Raw genomic sequence first — 20,436 nt, 5'->3', positions numbered from 1 at the left:
TTGTTTGATTTCATGTCTACCACCATTTAACATGGAAGGGATTTTGTGGCTGCCCCACACATACCCGGCTCAAAAGCATCCCATTCTGAACATCGGTGTGAATGCACACCTGCAAATCCGATAATTTCCCAGGTTAATGTTTAATGTGAATTCATCTGGCTTCCTCTTCACGAAATTAACAGTTCAAAGCAATAATGGACATCTTGTTCGACCTTGCATGGTAATGTGGCATCATACATTTCTGGTTAAATCCTGAATAGATTACTGCAACGCACTCTATGTGGGGTTGCCTTTGATGACTGTTTGGAAACTCCAAATGGTCCAACGGGCAGCAGCCAGATTACTCACCGGAGCGCCATACAGGGAGCACACTACCTTCCCCTGTTATGTCAGCTCCACTGGCTGCCGGTCCACCTAAGAGCACAATTCAAAGTGCTGGTCTTGGCCTGTAAAACCCTATACAGTTCTGGCCCAGCTTACTTGTCTGAATGGATCTCCCTCTATGTTCCACCTTGTAGTTTAAGATCTACTGGGGAGGCCCTGCTCTCGGTCCCACCGACCTCACAAATGCATCTGGTGGGGACGAGCGACAGGGCCTTCTCAGTGGTGATCCCCCGCTTGTGGAATTCCCTCCCCTGTGAGATTAGATCGGCATCCTCCCTCCTTTCTTTTAGGAAAAAACTAAAATCGTGGTTTTGGAACCAGGTTTTCGGCTAGTGAGCACAGCAGCACTTTAGACATTGAATCCGGACCATATGACTGTTACGACAATTGGAAACAGCTATGTGACTATATGATTATATAATAATTGTTACTGTTTTTAATCTATTATGCATTTATGATTTTATATTGTTGTTTATTGATATGGTGGCATCAAATTGTTGCCTGTGATAGCTGCCCTGAGTCCCCCCCCCCCCCCGGGGGGAGTTGACAAGGGCAGGGTAGAAATGTTGCAAATAAATAAATAAATACATGATTTGATACAATCGTCATAGCTGATAAACATTGATAAACCGAAAAGTTGGTTGGCTCATAATCAAAGTGCATTTTCAGGAGATCTGGATTTACCATAACTCTTTATTCTGCCAAAAGTTTTACTGGGTAAATGATTAAATCACCATCTCTTCATTTTAATAACTATCTCTGGGATATTATATTACATATTCAGTACTTAGGTATGTAGCAGAGGCATAACAAAATTGCATAAGTGAATTATCACATTTCAAATTTTTCAGTAATAGTTTGGTAGGGATTTTTAGTTCAATTTTGGTATAGATTTCTAAGCCCTAAACCTTAAAACAGAAAGTCATTGATTCATGTAATAATGCAATCTATGTGTCTGCCAATCACTTGTGACCTCATATCTTCACAGAGTTTTTTAGGCCATTGAATATAGTCTATAGCACCTAGCATTCCCTGGTAGTATCCCTTTGAAGTACTAACCAGGCCTGACCTTGTTTGCTTCCAAGATCAGCCAGATTCTGGTGCCTGTCAGGTATCCATATGATAAAAGGTAAAGTTTTCCCCTTGACATTAAGTCTATTCGAGTCCAACTCTGCCGGGTGGTGCTCATCTCCATTTCTAAGCTGAAGAGCCGGCATTCACATTTACATTTACATGTTTTCGAACTTCCAAGTTGGCAGAGGCTGGGGCTAACAATGGGAGCTCACCCTGTCCCGTGGATGCAAACTGCCAACCTTCCAGTCAGCAAGTTCTGCAGCTAAGTGGGTTAGCCCGTTGCGCCACCGCGGCCCAATATGATACCTGACCTAATTATGTCCTCTCCATCATGCATGTATTACCTCCACTGTCCCATTTTTAAATTCCTCTGAGATCTAGACTTTGTTTATCTTTGGAAATTGCCCAGGAAAATGTTCCCACATAAATATTAATAGCCATCTTTGTGACACCGCAAATGTTTTCCCAGCCTAACACATCTTTCCAATCATACAATAATAGCAGTGAGCAAATGATAAGATAATTTACTTTACAAAAAGATGAGGAAGAAATCCAGTTTCATTAAAAATGATTTAAGAGATTTCTAGTTTTCATTTCAGTTCTTGTTTATCTGTGTAATTGGGGTCTAAAAGACGGTGTGTTCCTAAAATAGAAACAAAGGTAAATGTATGATTTTGATGATAATTCAAACAAAACCATAATGGAGTGAAATATTTGGGAACCAACTATGTAGTGAAAGAAAGGCACACTGGGTATACTTCTCATATAAAAAGCATAGCATTATTCCAGACACTATAGTGCTGGGAAATTTCTTGAATCTGTCCTCATGGAAATACACTAAGGACAGTAAGAGCAATGGTTACATTGTTGGGATTTTTGTTTTGGTCATGTCAGGAGCAACTTGAGAAACTGCAAGTCATTCCCGGTGTGAGAGAATTGGCCGTCTGCAGGGACGTTGCCCAGGGGACGCCCGGATGATTTGATGTTTTTATCATCCTTGTGGGAGGCTTCTCTCATGTCCCCGCATGAGGAGCTGGAGCTGATAGAGGGAGCTCATCCGCCTCTCCCCGGATTTGAACCTGCGGCCTGTCAGTCTTCAGTATTGCCTGCACAGGGGTTTAACCCACTGTGCCACCGGGGATTGTTGGGATTAAAACTAGAGACTTAGGTTCAAGTTTCTACTAGTTCACAAAGCATATTGGTCATTGTATTGGGCCAGCCTAACTGTCCCATAGCCTAATTGATGCTCCAATGAGAATTAAAATGGTGGTACTGGAGAGAGAAATACACATTGCCCCGCATTTCTTGGAATAATGGTGAAATAAATCTGAGTACTAAAGTGTTTCATATGGAATCTGCACAGCTGTTGATACCATAAACTACAATATTTTATACATGTAAACTGCAACACTTTTGACAAAGCAACATAAGCAGTTTGCCTTTGCCTGAGTCTATTGAAGTACAAACTCCCTGGACTTTGGGAATCACTGTTCTGGAGTTTGAAAGAACAACAGAAGCCCTACATCAGTGTTTCTCAACCTGGGGGTCGGGACCCCTAAGGGGGTCACCAGGGGGTGCCAGAGGGGTTGCCAAAGACCATCAGAAAACAGTATTTTCTGTCGATCATGGGGGTTCTGTGTGGGAAGTTTGGCCCAATTCTATCACTGGTGGAGATCAGAATGCTTTTTGATTATAGGTGAACTATAAATCCCAGCAACTTCAACTCCCACTCCCAAATGTCACGCTCTATTTTCCCCAAGCTCCACCAGTGTTCAAATTTGGGTACGTTGAGTATTTGTGCCAAGTTTTGTCCAGATCCATCATTGTTTGACTCCACAGTGCTCTCTGGAGATAGGTGAACTACAACTCCAAAACTCAAGTTCAATGCTCACCAAACCCTTCCAGTAACTATAAATCCCAGCAACTACAACTCCCAAATGACAAAATCACCCCCCCCCTCCCCACCCCAACCTCACTAGTATTCAAATTTGGGTGTATTGGGTATTTGTGCCAAATTTGGTCCAATGAATGAAAATACAACCTACATATCAGATATTTAGATTACGATTCATAACAGTAGCAAAATTACAGTTATGAAATAGTAACAAAAATAATTTTATGGTTGAGGGCCACCGCACCTTGAGGAACTGAATTAAGGGGTCACGGCATTTGGAAGGTTGAGAAACCCTGCCCTACATGGTTTGGTTCCAGGTTACCTATAGGACTGCTTTTTCCTGTATAATCCACGCCAAACCCTGAGGTCCCCTGAGGGGTGTCTGCACTAGTCTGCCAGAACCTGACTGGCAACCATCACCCAGAGGACCTTTTCATTAGCTGCCCCATGACTGTGGAACGACCTGCCAGTAGAGCTCCAACAGTTAGATCAGCTGTTGGATTTTAAGACACAAGTGAAAACCTATTTCTTCCAGCAGTTCTACCCAGACAGTTGTAATAATGAATTTTAAACCTCTGTTATATGAATAACTTTTGTTTTGTGTATTTTAATATGCATTTTATGGAAATATGTTTTAATATTGGAGTGTTTTTTAAAATGTTTATGTGTTTTCATTGTGTGTTTTAGCAATGTTGTAACCCACCTCAAGCTGTGAGGAGAGGTGGGGAAGGAATAAAATAATGATAATAATAATAATAATAATAATAATAATAATAATTTAGTATGAATGCTGTAGGACCTTGGACAGCAGTGATCTTTGTGAGTTTCTTAGTCTAGATTTGAACCAGTGCTTGGGGTTTGTGACTTTTAAAAAATTGTGTCAGAAACTGCAAGTTGCTTCTGGTGTGAGAGGATTGGCTGTTCTTCTGGTGTGAGATGTTACCCAGGGGACACCTGGATGTGTTACCATCCTGTAGGAGGCTTCTCTCATGTTCCCACATGGGAAGCTGGGGCTGACAGATGGGAGCTCACCTCATCTCATGGATTCGAACTGCCGACATTCAGGTTAGCAATTCAGCCGGCACAAGGGTTTAACCCATTGCGCCACTGCCAAGTGACTGATCTAGGCTAAACACTTGCAGCTAAGTCTGGCACAGAGTCTTTAGCACATTATGCCCTTCCATTCATGAATACAACACTTTGCTCATTCTATAATTAACATCTATTGCAAACTTCTCCTCTAAAAGGGGGAGGGGTGATGTTGTTGTTGTGACTTATGGTGACTTATTATGACCTCTGAAGCTGAGAGAATGTAACTTGTCCAAAGTTAACCACATCTAAATAGGGATTCAAAGCTTGGTCTCCAGAGTCATACCACCACACTAGTCTCGCTCTCCCATGTTTAATTGGGACCTTGACATTTTAAACCAGAGCTTGGGAAAATTACTTGTAGGGACTATATCTTTGAAGATTCTGAGTATTACAATATGCTACAACCCAGAAAAACCCAGCTCTAAAGTATTATCTTGGCTTTAGTATGTTGCTTGTTGCCAGATTGAGGCCAAACGTATTTAAAAATGAATAAACAGCAAGGTCACTAATAGAGATATTGCTTATGAGGGCAATTTTCGAGGGCAGTGTTATGATATCCCCCTTCTTTGTACATGGTGTCTTTTCAGACACACCTAGCACTTAATCTCTGCAAGACCAGTAGTTTTATTTATGTGCCATGACATTTAGGGCCAATGTTGTTAAGCTGGTTTATAACCCTCATTTAGAGCACGCACATGCAAATGCATTTTATGGCAGCTGTGGCCAAATGCCGTCTCACTTTTACAACATTTGCAGGCTGTGAAATGTGTGTGTGTGGAGGGGTGACTATTTTGAGGGTCACAGATGTGTGGAAATTTACCAGTATTTCCCTGCTTCCTCAGAAAGCAGTGTGGGGTAGAGGATAGAGTGTCAGACTGATTCTGGAGACCAAGGCTCAAATCCATGAAAACCCTTGGGTGACCTTGGGCAATGGCTAATCTTTTCTGAACACACGATACCAACAAACCTTGCAATAGGTTTACCTTAGGCCCATCACAGGTCTGAAACAGCTTGAAGTCACACAAAAATAATGACTCTGCTTCTTCATGTAACTGGATATCATAGTTAAATCCTAATTGTGGTTTGGAATGCTGCTGCACCACAGTGTAAGACTGTTTAAAGTAGCCATTACAGTGGGAGTACTGCTACTACATGCAGCCCCCGATTGTGCAATGGGCTAAACCCTTGTGCCAGCAGGACTGCTGACTGACAGGCCAGTGGTTTGAATCCAAGGAGAGTAGGTTGAGCTCCCTCTGTCAGCTCCAGATCCCCATGTGGGGACATGAGAGAAGCCTCCCACAATAATAATAATACTTTATTTGTTTCCCTGCCACCATCTCCCCGATAGGGACTCGAAGCGGCTTACATGAGGCCAAGCCCAAATGACAATTGCAATAAAGAAAACCAAAAACACAAACCGAAAACGTGAACAATAAACAAACACAAGGATGGTAAAACATCAAACATCTGGGTGTCTCCTGTGCTACGTCCTTAAAGATAGCCGATTCTCTCGCACCAGAAGTGACTTGCAATTTCTTAAGTCGCTCCTAACATGAAAAAAATGCAGTAATAGTACTCCCACTACTAATGCTACCATGAACAGTAACAAGGAATTGTACTGACTGTTATGCAGGTAAATCCTGATTTATTTTGCCTTCAGGTGGTAAACAAGGCAAGGACTGGCATCCTAAATTGCAGTTATGGGTTACTAACCTAGAGTTATAATCGCATTACTGTTTTGTATTCAGTAATACTACAGTTACAGCTGGGATAACATGATTGCAAATGCCTCCACAATTCACCTTAAGGGCCAGTATCTGCAACGAACAATTGAGATTAAAGTGCAGAAGGATGGCATTGATAGAGCCCTCCTACCAGTGACTGGGATTATGACAATCAGAAGCAGGATCCCATCACAATGCCATGTCACAATCCCATTGACCGATGGGGGGGGGGGGGGGGGGGAATGAAAACTTCCTTCTTCATTGCAATCAGCAGCTAAACAGACCTCCATGGCTCAGTCTAATGTTGGCCATTAAAGTAGATTTTCAGTGGTCAGGTCAATTTAAAAGTCAAATTGAATTCATTGCCCTAATGTAGAGGTTCTCAACCTGTGGGTTCCCAGATGTTTTGGCCTTCACCTCCCAGGAATCCTAACAACTGGTAAACTGGTAAACTGGCGAGAATTTCTGGGAGTTGTAGGCCATAAACACCTGGGTACCCACAGGTTGAGAACCACTGCCCTAATGACACAGGAACCATTAGATCACACTATTCTTAATGGTTCTGTTAAGAGAGAAGGAACAGGGGTCTACCATATACATACACATCTAAAGACACTGTTGACATCCATTTTCCAAATAATTTTGTTATTGTCAGTGGAATTGCTTCAGATACATTGGTTTCAGGATTACTGCAATCATTACTCCTTCACTTCAGAGAAGGCTGAGAGGAGATATGATAGCCATGTATAAATATGTGAGAGGAAGCCACAGGGAGGAGGGAGCAAGCTTGTTTTCTGCTTCCTTGGAGACTAGGACGCGGAACAATGGCTTCAAACTACAAGAGAGGAGATTCCATCTGAACACGAGGAAGAACTTCCTGACTGTGAGAGCCGTTCAGCAGTGGAACTCTCTGCCCCGGAGTGTGGTGGAGGCTCCTTCTTTGGAATCTTTTAAACAGAGGCTGGATGGCCATCTGTCAGGGGTGATTTGAATGCAATATTCCTGCTTCTTGGCAGGGGGTTGGACTGGATGGCCCATGAGGTCTCTTCCAACTCTTTGATTCTATGATTCACTATTTTTTTTAGATGCTATAAATGTATCTTGGGAGTACCAATTTAGCTGAAAAGCAGAAGATTCCAACTGAATCTTTGCTTATTTGAAAATATTCCCATACCTTCTTCAAATCCCAATTAGAAAGCTACAATGTTTGGCTGTTAAACTGGGGTGGGGTGGGGGTGGAGGGCAAACTGAAGATAGATGAAACATGTATGTGTAAAATTAAAAAATAAGCTGGATTTGAAATTTTGCTTATAAGCAAATGCACATTGAAAAATGTCCCTGGCCGTCTCCTTTAGCAAAACCCACAAAGACCATTTTGCAGAGCACAGCTCTTGCAGAACTGCCTTCACAGACTGGAAGGAAATGCAGTTGCTGAGACCAGCAGAAATACGCCCTCACTGTATCAACACGGGGGCTCAGCAGCAACATCCCTCACCACACAGCCTCTCCTTAATAAATTGCATAAGCTATACATGTTTAACAGTAGAGATTAAAGGGCAAGGGCATATTTAAAAGGATTTCTCTCCCTTCCTCCTCACCTTCCTCCCACCCCCAAATAAGAACTCTGTCCTGCCAAATATGAAATTCTTCTTCAGCCCCAAAATTTCAAGCAATCCAGAAAGCAAGTCATCAAACATTATTCACAAATAGAACTCTTCTATTTTTTATATGTTCCCCTGGTTACATTGTTCACTTTCTTTCTTTGGATGCTAAAATTGTACTTCTAATTCAGTGGTTCTCAACATTCCTAATGTCACGACCCCTTAAACATTTCCTCATGTTGTGTTGACCCCCAACCATGGAATTATTTTCATTGCTACCTCATAACTGGAATTTTGCTACCGTAATGTAATCATAATGTAAATATCTAATATGCCAGATGTATTTTCATTCACTGGACCAAATTTGGCTCAAATACCTGATATGCCCAAATTTGAATACTGGTGGGGTTGGGAGGAATTGATTTTGCCATTTGGGAGTTGTAGTTGATGGGATTGATAGTTAACCTACAATCAAAGAGCATTCTGAACTCCACCAATGATGGAATTGAACCAAATTGGCACACAGAACTCCCATGACCAATAGAAAGTACTGGAAGGGTTTGGTGAACATTGACCTTGAATTTTGGAGTTGTAGTTCACCTACATCCAGAGGGAAGGTGGAGAACTTTTGGTGGGAGGATTCGCGGTGTGTTTCCAAAAAGGAAGAGAATGACAGGCGGAGAGATCTTCAGCCTTTTCTGCCAAAGGGGTTCCTAAGACTATCACATATATGTGTTTTCCGATGGTTTTTGGTGACTTCTCTGAACCCCCACATTTGGCCCCCAGGTTGAGAAATACTGTTCTAAATATTCAAGTGCAATTTGAAGTTATTGCAATGCTAGAAATTTGTGAAGTGAAATAAAATTTCAGCAGCAAGGAATAGAATTTTTATTTGGGAGAGCCATGGGCTAATTTTGTCCCTACTTCCCAGCTACTGGAAAGAAAAACATGAAAAATCTTGAAATGACACTACTAGAAATGCCAACCATATCCATAAATTTATCAACCCAGAGAAGGAATGGTTGGAAAAGGATGAACCATGGTGAGATTTTGTGTGACTTGACACAAGTGCAAAAAGCTAAAAATAAATGATAAAAAACTCTCCCTTTAACCCCCCCCCCCCAACCCAAATTTCATTTTCGGTGTGCCAAAAACTCTTCATTCATGCAGAGAACACACTTTTGCATACAATGTTTGCCAAAAACCAAGCTGCAAGTTTCATTGAATTCATTTGATTTTAGCGCTTGCTAACACAGTTCAAATGCTGATTCACGCAGTCTACTACAATTGTGACTAATCAACAGGAGTCCAGCCATTGTGTTTGGTGCAAAAACAATTAAATTAGTGACATATGCAAACGTAAGTTGAGTTACATGTGCAAGCTAAATCATTCACCATAGTGCAAACATTAGGTGAATTATGTTGCTAGTCCTACCAAACATAGACCTATTGAAACAATAGGATTAACCTGTTTGTTGACTCATAATTAAACAATTCACTCTTCTCATTGGGACTGACTAATACAATTCCAACAATATTCTGTGGGTAATGTCAGAAGTGAAGTTATGTATTGTGCATACTCCCGTTGTGCATTGTGGTTGCACCCAGTCATTACTATGTATTGTACAATGTTTCTATTCTATTTGTGGGGTTAAGTGTATATTCTATGTGTATATTTACATCACATTGGAGGGATGCTGAATTGCAGCCCTTATGTTTTTATAGAATCTATACAAATGAAAATCATTTTTTTAATTTAACCCTTGCAATCCCATATAGGGAAGAGTGCAAACATTGAACATTTCGATTCACACATGCATGTATATATTGATTTAGACCCCTTATCCCTAGGAGGATACATTGCTTCCAATATTTGCCGTATGAAAATAGTTCTGGAATAGGCTGTTTCATTCTAATTCCTTCCCCAGGGCTTAACAACTGGATTTCCTTCCAAGGTAGGATGCAAAACATTCAATAGTGCTACTAGCTTGACTACAACATCAATAATCCAACTGTTCCTTTCCTTGACCCTGTGTGCATTCACCCAAAGGATCTCTGATTGGTTCAATTCTCTGTCATTTTCACATTTATGGAAATACTTTAAAATAAAATTGACTGCAGCTCTAACATCTATCAGTTGGTATGCTACTTTCTTTTACACCACACAGTCCTACAGTGTCAACCAAGTGACTCAGTACTTTCTTTGATGTCACTTTATTTTGAGGCGATCAGGCAGTGAAGCTAAGATTTTGTGCCTTGTGGTGGGTTCCTTCTCTCCAATGGCTCAAAATGCTTGAAATCTATTGGCAGAAATACAAACTTTGGCTTTTTCCAAATCCCCCTAATGCCGTTTTCTCCGCTATAAACCCTGGTGAAAATGGTGCCCAGATGTGACATGCTATTATTTCCAATGTGCTGCACTGGTAGGCTCCGTGGGAATGAAAACTGTTCCCCTGCTGCTTCCTTACATCTCTTTCGAATCAAAGAATTATCTGGGACAGGAGTTTCATGACTGAAAAGGGTTGTAATTTCATGACTCTGAAATCCAGAACACCATTCAACACACATGCTCAGCTTTTGATTGTGCAGCAACCATTTAATCTAATGATTCCAAAAAGTTCTAAGAAATACTCAGTTTGAAAATGCAATCTTTTAGTGACAGTTCCCAAATTTCCAATAGTGGTTGGTGGATTCTAGATGTTATGAATTTCACAAAAAAAATGTTTCCAAGCTCTGGAGATGATCATCTTACCTGTCAAACAATGGCTTCTCCCCACAGTCAAATGCATCCTGTAATTCTTTGACAAGGTTTGCTTGGCCCGGCAGTCGGAAGAGCCCTTCCTCCGTCAGTCCACGAAGCCGAATGAAATCCACGCACTGTTCCACCAACATGGGAGCCAAATGGCTTCCATACCTTTTCTCATAACGGACTGTGTCTTCCAGCTTCTGACCAAAAATTCCTGTATATGAAAGCAAGAGAAGGGATAGGTGAATTTGAGGAGAAGATCTCCAGATAACATTAAAGACTTCTATGATATAAGCCATTTTGAATCTCCTTGTGGAGAGAAAAAGCAGGGTATTACTACTACTACTACTACTACTACTAATAATAATAATAATAATAATAATAAGTTCATCTCTGTTTTCTCCCCTGTTACTTTGTGGGCTGTGCAGTACTTTAAGTAGTAGACATATGGCAGTGAGTCAGATAGAGATCATCAGACAGACACATTAGCCCCAGGGGCTAGATTAAATGTTCTCCTCTATTATTTTATTCCAGTGGTTTTCAACCAAAGTTTGGTCCGCAGAAAGTTGAGTGGATTGATGGTCCAGTTTCACTTTTGGCATGTGGAATGTATGTACCAGAGCCATTAAAGCTTCATGGATTGAGTAAAGGAGGGCTCCACCCATCATTCTGGGTAAGCGCTAGCAGTAGCTTTGTTCCTATAGGGCAGTGGTTCTCAACCTGTGGGTCACCAGATGTTTTGACCTTCAACTCTCAGAAATCCTAACTATTGGTAAACTAACTGGGATTTTTGGGAGTTGTAGGCTAAAATATCTGAGGACCCACAGGTTGAGAACAACTGTTCTATTCAATAGTGGAACTCAGATATTTTATGAAAATGTGTAAATATTGAGAGACCAAAATGTTTGAGCATATTATCTGTTTTCACTGAACAACCCCTCCCCCAGATTTGTTCTCCTCAGGTTTGCTTCCCTGTTTGCAAGCTAGCAAATGAGGCCACTGTGCACATAGAGCTCAATGCATGCTATTCTGTACTGTACCTTCCAGCTATAAAGAACAGAAGCTGGTTTGTTTGTGTAACAGATGAGTAACAGTTTACATAAACACTTGTCTTTTGATAGCTCACAATGGAAGCAGCATATGGTTGAGAATTTCTGGACCATCACATTTATTATTAAAAGTATTCCACTCCCATTTTTCTGCTGGAGAGACAGCACCTTGCAGAATAAGTAGGAAAGAAAGGAATTAGAATTGGGTGGATAAAGGATGGATTGAAGGTTTCGTTCATGATTTGCAGTCACTCAGAGATATTGTTCTTATGGAACTTTGTTGTCAAGAGGGAAATAGAGGCAAATGAATCCCTTTATGTAACCAAATTGTAGTAGCAGATTGCCAAGAAAAGAACATAACTGGTTTTAAAATGCAACTTTTTGAAATACTGAAGACAGGTACTTTCTTCAAAGGCAAATGCTGCATAGAATGAAGTGCATAAAAATGACAACACTTTGTTTTTTATTAATAGATGGAATACACCAAGCAAATGCAAAGATTATTCAAAACAACCTATAATGTTGTGTTCCTGCATGGCAGGGGGTTGGACTGGATCATCCTTATAGTCTTTTCCAACTTTATGATTTTGATTCTAACCTTTCTTCCCTCCCCACTCCCTTCCTTCTTTCAGATGGGATTTGCAACACAAATTAAAACAAAACAATAAAACATTATGGAATAGGAGAGATTAAAAACATAAAACCATTGATCCAATTGAAATGCTACCTTTATAACATTAGCATTAGGCATGTCAAAATATAGGTAATATATATTTCAAAACAGCATGGCAAATTGCATGTTTCTATACCCAACATGCAATTAGACATACTGTTATTAAATAGCCAATGTTAAATAGGCAATATTTAAAATTTTATGTTTCTATGAAGACAGCAGAAAGGGAACAACTTAACTTGGACCTCCTTTGGGAGAGAGATCCATAGTATAGGATCAACCACTGAGAAGGCTGTGTTTCATGTTCTCACCCTGCGCGCCTGGGAGGGTTGTGAAACACAGAGAAAGCACAGCTCCAAACACTGTAGCTCTTGAATATGAGGAGCATATGGGGAAACACATTCGTAGTTTGGACCTAAGTCATATAGGACTTTATAGGCCCAAACCAGCAGTACTTGGAAATTGTGCCCAGAAATGTTCTACAAGTACTACAACTAGTAAAGCTGTTTCACTAAGAAAAATATATGCTCTCTTTAAGCAGCCCTGGTTAACACTTTAGTTGCACGTTCTTTGTTCTCTGGAAACTCGTCACTTCTGTAATACACCAACTACACCTTAGGTTTCTACAAAAATCAAACTGGCAGAATTACATGGTTAACAAAAGAAACATTAACTAGTTATTTATTAACTTTTCCTGCAGTAGAGGTAATACAAATATATGTAATGTGAGGGGTTTTTTTGTGCCTCTGCATTTCCATTAACCTAATCTTGCTTGAACTTTCTGCAAAGCTCATGAGAAATTATATACATTCTACCATTATGTCTGGCTAACAATTTGAACTTACTGTAATTACATTTTCCATTGTAATCTGCAGGACAAATTCCTGAAAAAGTGCCATCATTTGGTATTATCAGCCAGGTAATTATCTTGAAAGCTAATTATGTACAACAGAAAGCAAAAAATACCAGCCAACATGGTTGGTTTTTTTGCACATTCAAGGCACAGATCCAAGATCATTCAACATGGATTAGTAACTACTTATTGTAGTTCAACCAGTCTTTGATGCATGAAGTCAGAATGGTTAATAGGTAGTCGTTATTCTCAAATTACTGTTCTAGAGAAGTAGCTTTCAGTAAAATATCCTGAGCTACCTTAGAAGACTTTCTTTTTGTTGAGAAGGGAAGAAATCATTGTCATGTTTTCCTGGTTATTTGTAACCTTTTCTTGCAACGGAACAGGTGTGCTACAGGGTTGAGTGCAGCCAAGACTATTCTGAAGATAGGTCATGCTTACACGTAAATTACTGTGTACTTTTCAGTAGATTGACTTCTGGCTTCCAAGTGTTTCACAATAAAAGCAAACCTTAACAAAAACCCCATGCTGTTAAATTAAATTGTTAGATGGAATCCAGGAGCTCTTTATACTATACTACTTTATACTATAAGATTGCAGTGCTCTGACTGCCATGGCTTCATCTTATGGTTGTTTTGCAAAGAGAACATCATTTTTCTATAGCAAATGGTATTTCAGTGTGCAAAATTCACATGGTTGATTTACACAGAAATAGCATTTTCTGTGCATGAAACTTTTTTCTATGTTTCTTTATAGAAAATGCTGTTTCCTGTGCAAAATTAACATATGCTAATTTTACATACAGTAAGTCCTAAGGATCAGTTGAGGGTGCTTTTCATCATGATTTCTCAACCACCCAACTACACAATTAATGTGGGTTTTAACTATTTTAGTGAGTAGCTTAAAATATTATTTCTCCCTCTACACTTGTCTCAATTTTCCATTATTGATTTCATCATCTTGAATATCTAACTAAAGCTAAGAGCAGATACCAAAGCCACCAGTTGCCCCTGATTCTAAGAAAAGGTGTGATGGGTTGGACTAAAGGGCTATTTTACCCAGTTTTCTGTTTGCCCAGTGGGGAACTAGATACCTATGGGAAACTCAAGCATACTGAAGATAATACATAGTCACCATGAGTAATCATGTAAAGTAACAGCAGTGTCTCTATCTATCTATCTATCTATCTATCTATCTATCTATCTATCCACACACACACATTTATTTTAAACAGCTATAACTTAGGGCAGGAATGGACAATTTTGGCAGATGAGGGGATTTTTGCCCCTGATACACCACATTCCCTGGGCATTCACAGACTGCAGTTCAACCAGCTCATGGTGTAACATAATTGTTTGCACATACACAATCCCCATATGCAATGGAAACATTGAGCAACATATGCCAGTGACTGCCTGCTGTTGTACAATGCACAATGTACAATACACAACTAAAAAGTACAGTGTGAAACTGCAATGTAAAAGGCACAATGCAGATCATGAGTGCTGTACAGAAGCTAAACTGTTCATTCTGCCTGCATAATTGTCCAGATGTTGCAGCTATATCAACTTTCCTCTCCCAGGAATCCTGCTCTTGTGTAATGCCACTGTTCTAAATTATGGAACTGCAAATTGTTGCTGTTGTTGTTGTTGTGTGCCTTCAAGCCATTTCTGACTTCAGGGGACCCTAAGGTGACCCTAACACAGGGTTTTCTTCACAAGGTTTGCTCAGAGAGGAGGGTTGCCTTTGCCTTAGGCCAAAGGATATGGCTTGTTCCATTGGATTTCCATGACCAAGTAGGGATTTCAACTCAGTTCCTCGGAGTTGTATCCCAATGCTCAAACCACTGGACTATCTGGGTCTCATAAATTAATTTAAGAAGTTGGAAATTCCTGGCAGGATGCAAGTCAATTACAAAACAACAATTTTTCCCAAGTGCCTTCAAAGATTATAGCATAATAACACATTACCATAAAAGAAACCATATAGCTCCAGTACTAAACAACTTTAAAAGCATGAAGGGAGGGCAGGGCTGAGATACTAGATTTATCTCAGTAGAGAGAGATTATCAACACTAAAAAAAACCATTCTGTGAGCAAATAAACTATGAGTGAAAGTACAGATACAATACACGCCATATCACTTAAACTGAAACGTAGTATGTCAAACACAAACAAAAGAAAGTACTTTTTCACACAATGCCCAATTGATCCACATAACAGATTTTCCAAGGTTGTTGCTATGGCCACTAGCATAAAGTCAGAAAGATGAGATAAACACACTGAGGATAGCTGTATCATAGAGTAGTAAGGATAGAAAAATCTTGGTTCACATTTGCAGGAGCAACATCTTTCTAGCTACACAATGATTGGAATTGGTAAACAAGTTTGATTAGCTATTTTGGGAGCCATACAGAATAATCTGGAATGCAAATCGAACTCTAGAATTTCCATTCTTCCGCATCTCCAGAAACAGGAAGAGATGCTTGATGTAGACACCATTCAAAATACCCTCGGACCTTCAATGAATTTGCAGGCGTTATGTTGCTGTAGGGGAGTCAAGTACTAAAATCTAGTTTCTCTGATGGTCCATGTGACATTAGCCATAGCTCTAGGATTTTGGTATACAGTCAGCTATCATTTCCTGGGGTTAAGTGCAAGACCCCATGAAAGTGGGGAAGTATACACATCTCTAGGTATCTCTAAGTCCTCCAGCACGATCAATTTCATGCTTATTTATTTATTTATTTATTTGTTTATCGTGTCATCCGCAACCAGAACATTGTATTACATTTCTAATAGAATAAAACAAACAAACAGATAAAAAACAACACACATTTTGCACATTTGGTAGTTGGTTAAATGTCCTTTGACCAGTATCTGGCCACTTGGAGTGCCTCTGGTGTTGCCGCAAGAAGGTCCTCCATTGTGCATGTGGCAGGGCTTAGGGTGCATTGCAGAAGATGGTCAGTGGTTTGCTCTTCTCCACACTCGCATGTCGTGGATTCAACTTTGTAGCCCCATTTCTGAAGGTTGGCTCTGCATCTCGTGGTGCCTGAGCGCAGTCTGTTCAGCACCTTCCAAGTCGCCCAGTCTTCTGTGTGCCCAGGGGGGAGTCTCTCATCTGGTATCACCCACGGATTGAGGTGCTGGGTTTGAGCCTGCCACTTTTGAACTCTCACTTGCTGAGGTGTTCCAGCGAGTGTCTCTGTAGATCTAAGAAAACTATTTCTATTTCATGCTGAAAGTTAATCATATAATCACATTGGAGGACCTAGAGAACCCTACAGAGGATATTTTAATCAAATCCATGAAAAATAATATCTGCAAAGGTCAAACCCACAAACGTGGTGGGTGAATTGTGCATATAAAGTTTTCAGACATTCAGAGACAACCTGCAACTATTCTGAAAACAGAATGATACAAAAGCTAGAGGTCTCAAACAAAAAAAATGGACAAGCTTGAAATTCATATGCTTTCTAGTTCTAATTTTCAACCTATAACAAGAACATTATGTAATGGCAAAATCTCTCATTTTAAAGATTTTTTTCTAAAAAATAAAAATGAGAACAAATAGTTTGGTATCTTGGTAATTGCTTGTAGATTGACCTCTTTGACACAGAAGGTGCAGTTTACCTTAATGGCAGCTTGAGATGAAAAGGACTGGCGGGGCATTTGTTGCATTCCTGACTTTCCTTTTATACATAGCTGTGAAAGAGAGCAACATGGGGCACTGTATTCATTCACTGTCGTTGCTTTCTAAAGAGAGACCCACTTCATTGCTGAACTAAGCAGGGAGGAGGTGGCAGTTGACTATCACATCTCCTTATGAAAAGTCTAGGACAGATATATTAAAAAGCGGGGGTGAGTAAGGAATGAACTGTCTGCAAATTCATCAGTTAATCTTTTTCCCAAGTTCTGAACATTCCATGAATAGTTACTACTGGAGCATAACAGGAGCCAAGTGCAAGCCAGATGCCAGACAACAACACATAGTGTTCCCATAAAGAATACCATTAGCACTGGACTGAGTAGCTGTCATCAGGTGATTGCAGGTAACTCAGTTCCATGGCTGGGAGATCTATTGAGGCTGCTACAATTTACCCTAAAGCTGGCTTGGAGTTAAAAAACACATCCCCAGCCCGGCTGTCAAAGAAACAACAGCATCATTGGTGGTTAACTACTTAGACAAGATCTTATCTGCTGTACTCTAAAACAGTGGTAGTGCTCAATGTATTGTCAAAGGCTTTCATGACTGGAATCACTGGGTTGTTGTAGGTTTTTTCAAGCTATATGGCCATGTTCTAGAGGCATTCTCTCCTGACGTTTTGCCTGCATCTATGGCAAGCATCCTCAGAGGTAGTGAGGTCTGCTGGAACTAGGAAAGTGGGTTTATATATCTCTGGAATGACCAGGGTGGGACAAAGGACTCCTGTCTGTTGGAGTTAGGTGTGAATGTTTCAACTGACCACTTTGATTAGCATGTTTCAACTGACCACCTTGATTAGAGGAAAATTGTTCTTGTCATACATCAAGAAAACCACTGACCGCATAGGGAAGCTGATGAGGAAACACAACATACAAACGATCTACAGACCCACCAAGAAAATCCAACAAATGCTACGTTCAGCAAAGGACAAGAGGGATCCTCTCACCTCTGCAGGAGTCTACCATATACCATGCAGCTGTGGACAAGTCTACAGAGGGACCACCAAACGCAGCATTGCCCAAACACGAATCAAGGAACATGAAAGGCACTGCAGACTTCTTCAACCAGAGAAATCAGTATAGCAGAGCACCTGATGAACCAACCTGGACACAGCATATTATCTGAGAACACAGAAATGCTGGACCACTTTAACAACCACCATGTCAGACTACACAGAGAAGCCATTGAAATCCATAAGCATGTGGACAATTTCAACAAAAAGGAGGAAACCATGAAAATGAACAAAATCTGGCTACCAGAATTTTAAAAAATCTAAAATTACAACAGCAAAACAACAGAGAGGAAACAAACAAGGACATCTAATCACCTCTCAACAAATGATTGCCCCGAGCACTGCCAGGCCATTACATGCTAATCAAGGTGGTCAGTTGAAACATTCACACCTAACTCCAACAGACAGGAGTCCTTTGTCTCACCCTAGTCATTCCACAGATATATAAACCCTTTTTCCTAGTTCCAACAGACCTCACTACCTCTGAGGATGCTTGCCATAGATCCAGGTGAAATGTCAGGAGAGAATGCCTCTAGAACATGGCCATATAGCCCGAAAAAAACCTACAACAACCCAGTGGTAGTGCTTCTGGCCTGTCTTAGTCTTCTCTGAACTTAATGATGGATGATAATTCCACTTCTTTTCTGTCTCAAAGAGGAAGAGATTTGCAAATTTTGATAGATTTTTGCAAATTGGTAAAATGATTGGAAATCAAACTCTCCTCCCATTTAATGTTTGAAGAGAAGAGGAAATTTCAGCAGACATAGATTGTCATGCAACCATGAAATGCGCTAGCAAAAGCTATATTGTTGTTGTAGGCCTTCAAGACATTTCCAACTTATGATGACCCTGAGGTGAAGCTATCAGGGGGTTTTCTTGGCAAGCCATGGAAAATGTTTACTAGATATATATTTATAATATAAATCTAGTAAACATTTTCCATGTAGTTGTTCTCTAAAGCTGCTTTATTTATAGTACCATCACCCTCCCTGTTTATATGAAACCACACATTTGCTATATCTGCTTTACCTTTCTGTTCCATTCTCACTGTCATATTTTTGGATTGCTGTGTGCAAGCAAAGAGACAAATATGATAGATGCCCCCATGACTCTCCATCTGTATAAAAAAAATGAAACTTTGGTTTCTTTCAAACTCTAATGCCTATATCTCCAGCCACCATCTTGGATTTGCTTACAAGGATTTCACATTATGCTTGTCAAAGATGGCAGATCCCTTAATACTTCACAACCGCCATTTGGAATAGTTTAGCTACACTGCACTATGAAAATATGTATATGAAAAGTGGTAGTGTGGACAACATGCCATGAGCTCTTTTCAAAGACTGCATTATTTTCCTATGAACATGTAAGAGTTCAACATGGATATATGTATGCACATGCATACAGAATTCTACATGGATAAAGGGTCAGAATTAAGTTTTTGATATCCTCTTGAGGTGCAGGCTCATGTCACTGATGAGCAAAGCCGAATACAGAAAAGATAGGGCCCCAAAACCACACTACAGGGAATAAAATAGACTCACCCCCTATTTTATCATAAAAGAGTTTCAATAATTAAGACACCAGGGAGGCAATTCGGAATAGAAAATACACTCAAAAGATTGGGAATCACAGTCATAGTGGGAAATGGGGAAAGAAGGTATGACTACCTGGGGAAACTTTGGAAAGTGGAAATCAACAGACAAGAAGCAGTTGACTTCTGCTCATCATGCCAGCAGGCTTTCCTCTACATCACTCTTCAAAAGTATATTGAACTAGTAGGATCCAATTTAGTCCCTAGAACATGTGATTCTTCAGCCCTACTGTAAAAAGGAGGGAAGGGAAGGAACCTTTTGCTACTTCATGCCATATTAAATGAGATCAGATCTCCCCAGGCTATTTTCAAGATCTTTGACCCACTGCAAGGACTGCCCTTTTGGGGTCAGAGAGACAGACAGAAAGGGATTGCTTTTCATTGAAATCCATAATCACATCAGTTGATTTTAAAGCTTTCAGATTCCACTTAGGACCCTTCTACATAGCCCTATATCCCAGAATATCAAGGCAGAAAATCCCACAGTATCTGTTTTGAACTAGGTTATCTGAGTCCACACTTAGATAATGTGGGATTTTCTGCCTTGATATTCTGGGATATAGGGCTATGAGGAAGGGCCGTTAGAAGGTATCTATTCCAAAAAACAGAAGTGGACCATCCCCTTTTTTTGCAACCCTGTTTTGTCCCAGAGAGTCTCAGGAGCAAATAATTGGCTCATGGCCCTGATAGTTGTCTGTCTCCCCCATCTAGAGTTAGAAAAAGAGATTGGAATCCTGTTGGTGACTTACATCAGCATATGGGCCATTTGTGTTAGTTTTACTGTAGTAGCTGCAGAGAGATGGCAGCAAAAGCCATGCTTGTCAGGAGATAAAGTTATCCAGCTGGTTCGTGGCCAGTTTGGGAGTCAGCAGGGCAGCTTCATCTTCCGATGAGAACAGCTTTTGCTGCTGTCCCCCCTATTGTCGCCACATCTGCAGCTTCTTTTCTTTTGGCATTGCCTCTTTCTCTTTCTCCTCTGCTGGCATAGTTATAAGACCTTGACTCACAAGTCCTGAGTGCTATAGCCATCTG

The 20,436-nt window shown here is 40.4% G+C and overlaps 1 protein-coding gene across 6 annotated transcripts in view; it reads right to left on the bottom strand.

Annotated features, from left to right (window-relative positions):
- Positions 1-20,436, bottom strand: part of ARHGAP24 (Rho GTPase activating protein 24) — a 394,377-nt gene that overhangs the window by 23,211 nt on the left and 350,730 nt on the right. For all 6 annotated transcript variants that reach the window (XM_060779286.2, XM_060779285.2, XM_060779289.2 and 3 more), the window contains one exon: positions 10,522-10,729. In XM_060779286.2, coding sequence (XP_060635269.1) covers positions 10,522-10,729 — 208 coding nt within the window. The remainder of the gene's footprint in view (positions 1-10,521; positions 10,730-20,436) is intronic.

Source organism: Anolis sagrei, chromosome 5 (assembly GCF_037176765.1).
Source record: "Anolis sagrei isolate rAnoSag1 chromosome 5, rAnoSag1.mat, whole genome shotgun sequence".
NCBI classification, from domain to species: domain Eukaryota; kingdom Metazoa; phylum Chordata; class Lepidosauria; order Squamata; family Dactyloidae; genus Anolis; species Anolis sagrei.
The sequence above is the reverse complement of the archived record's forward strand: the minus strand, read 5'-3'. Positions and strand labels throughout refer to the sequence as shown.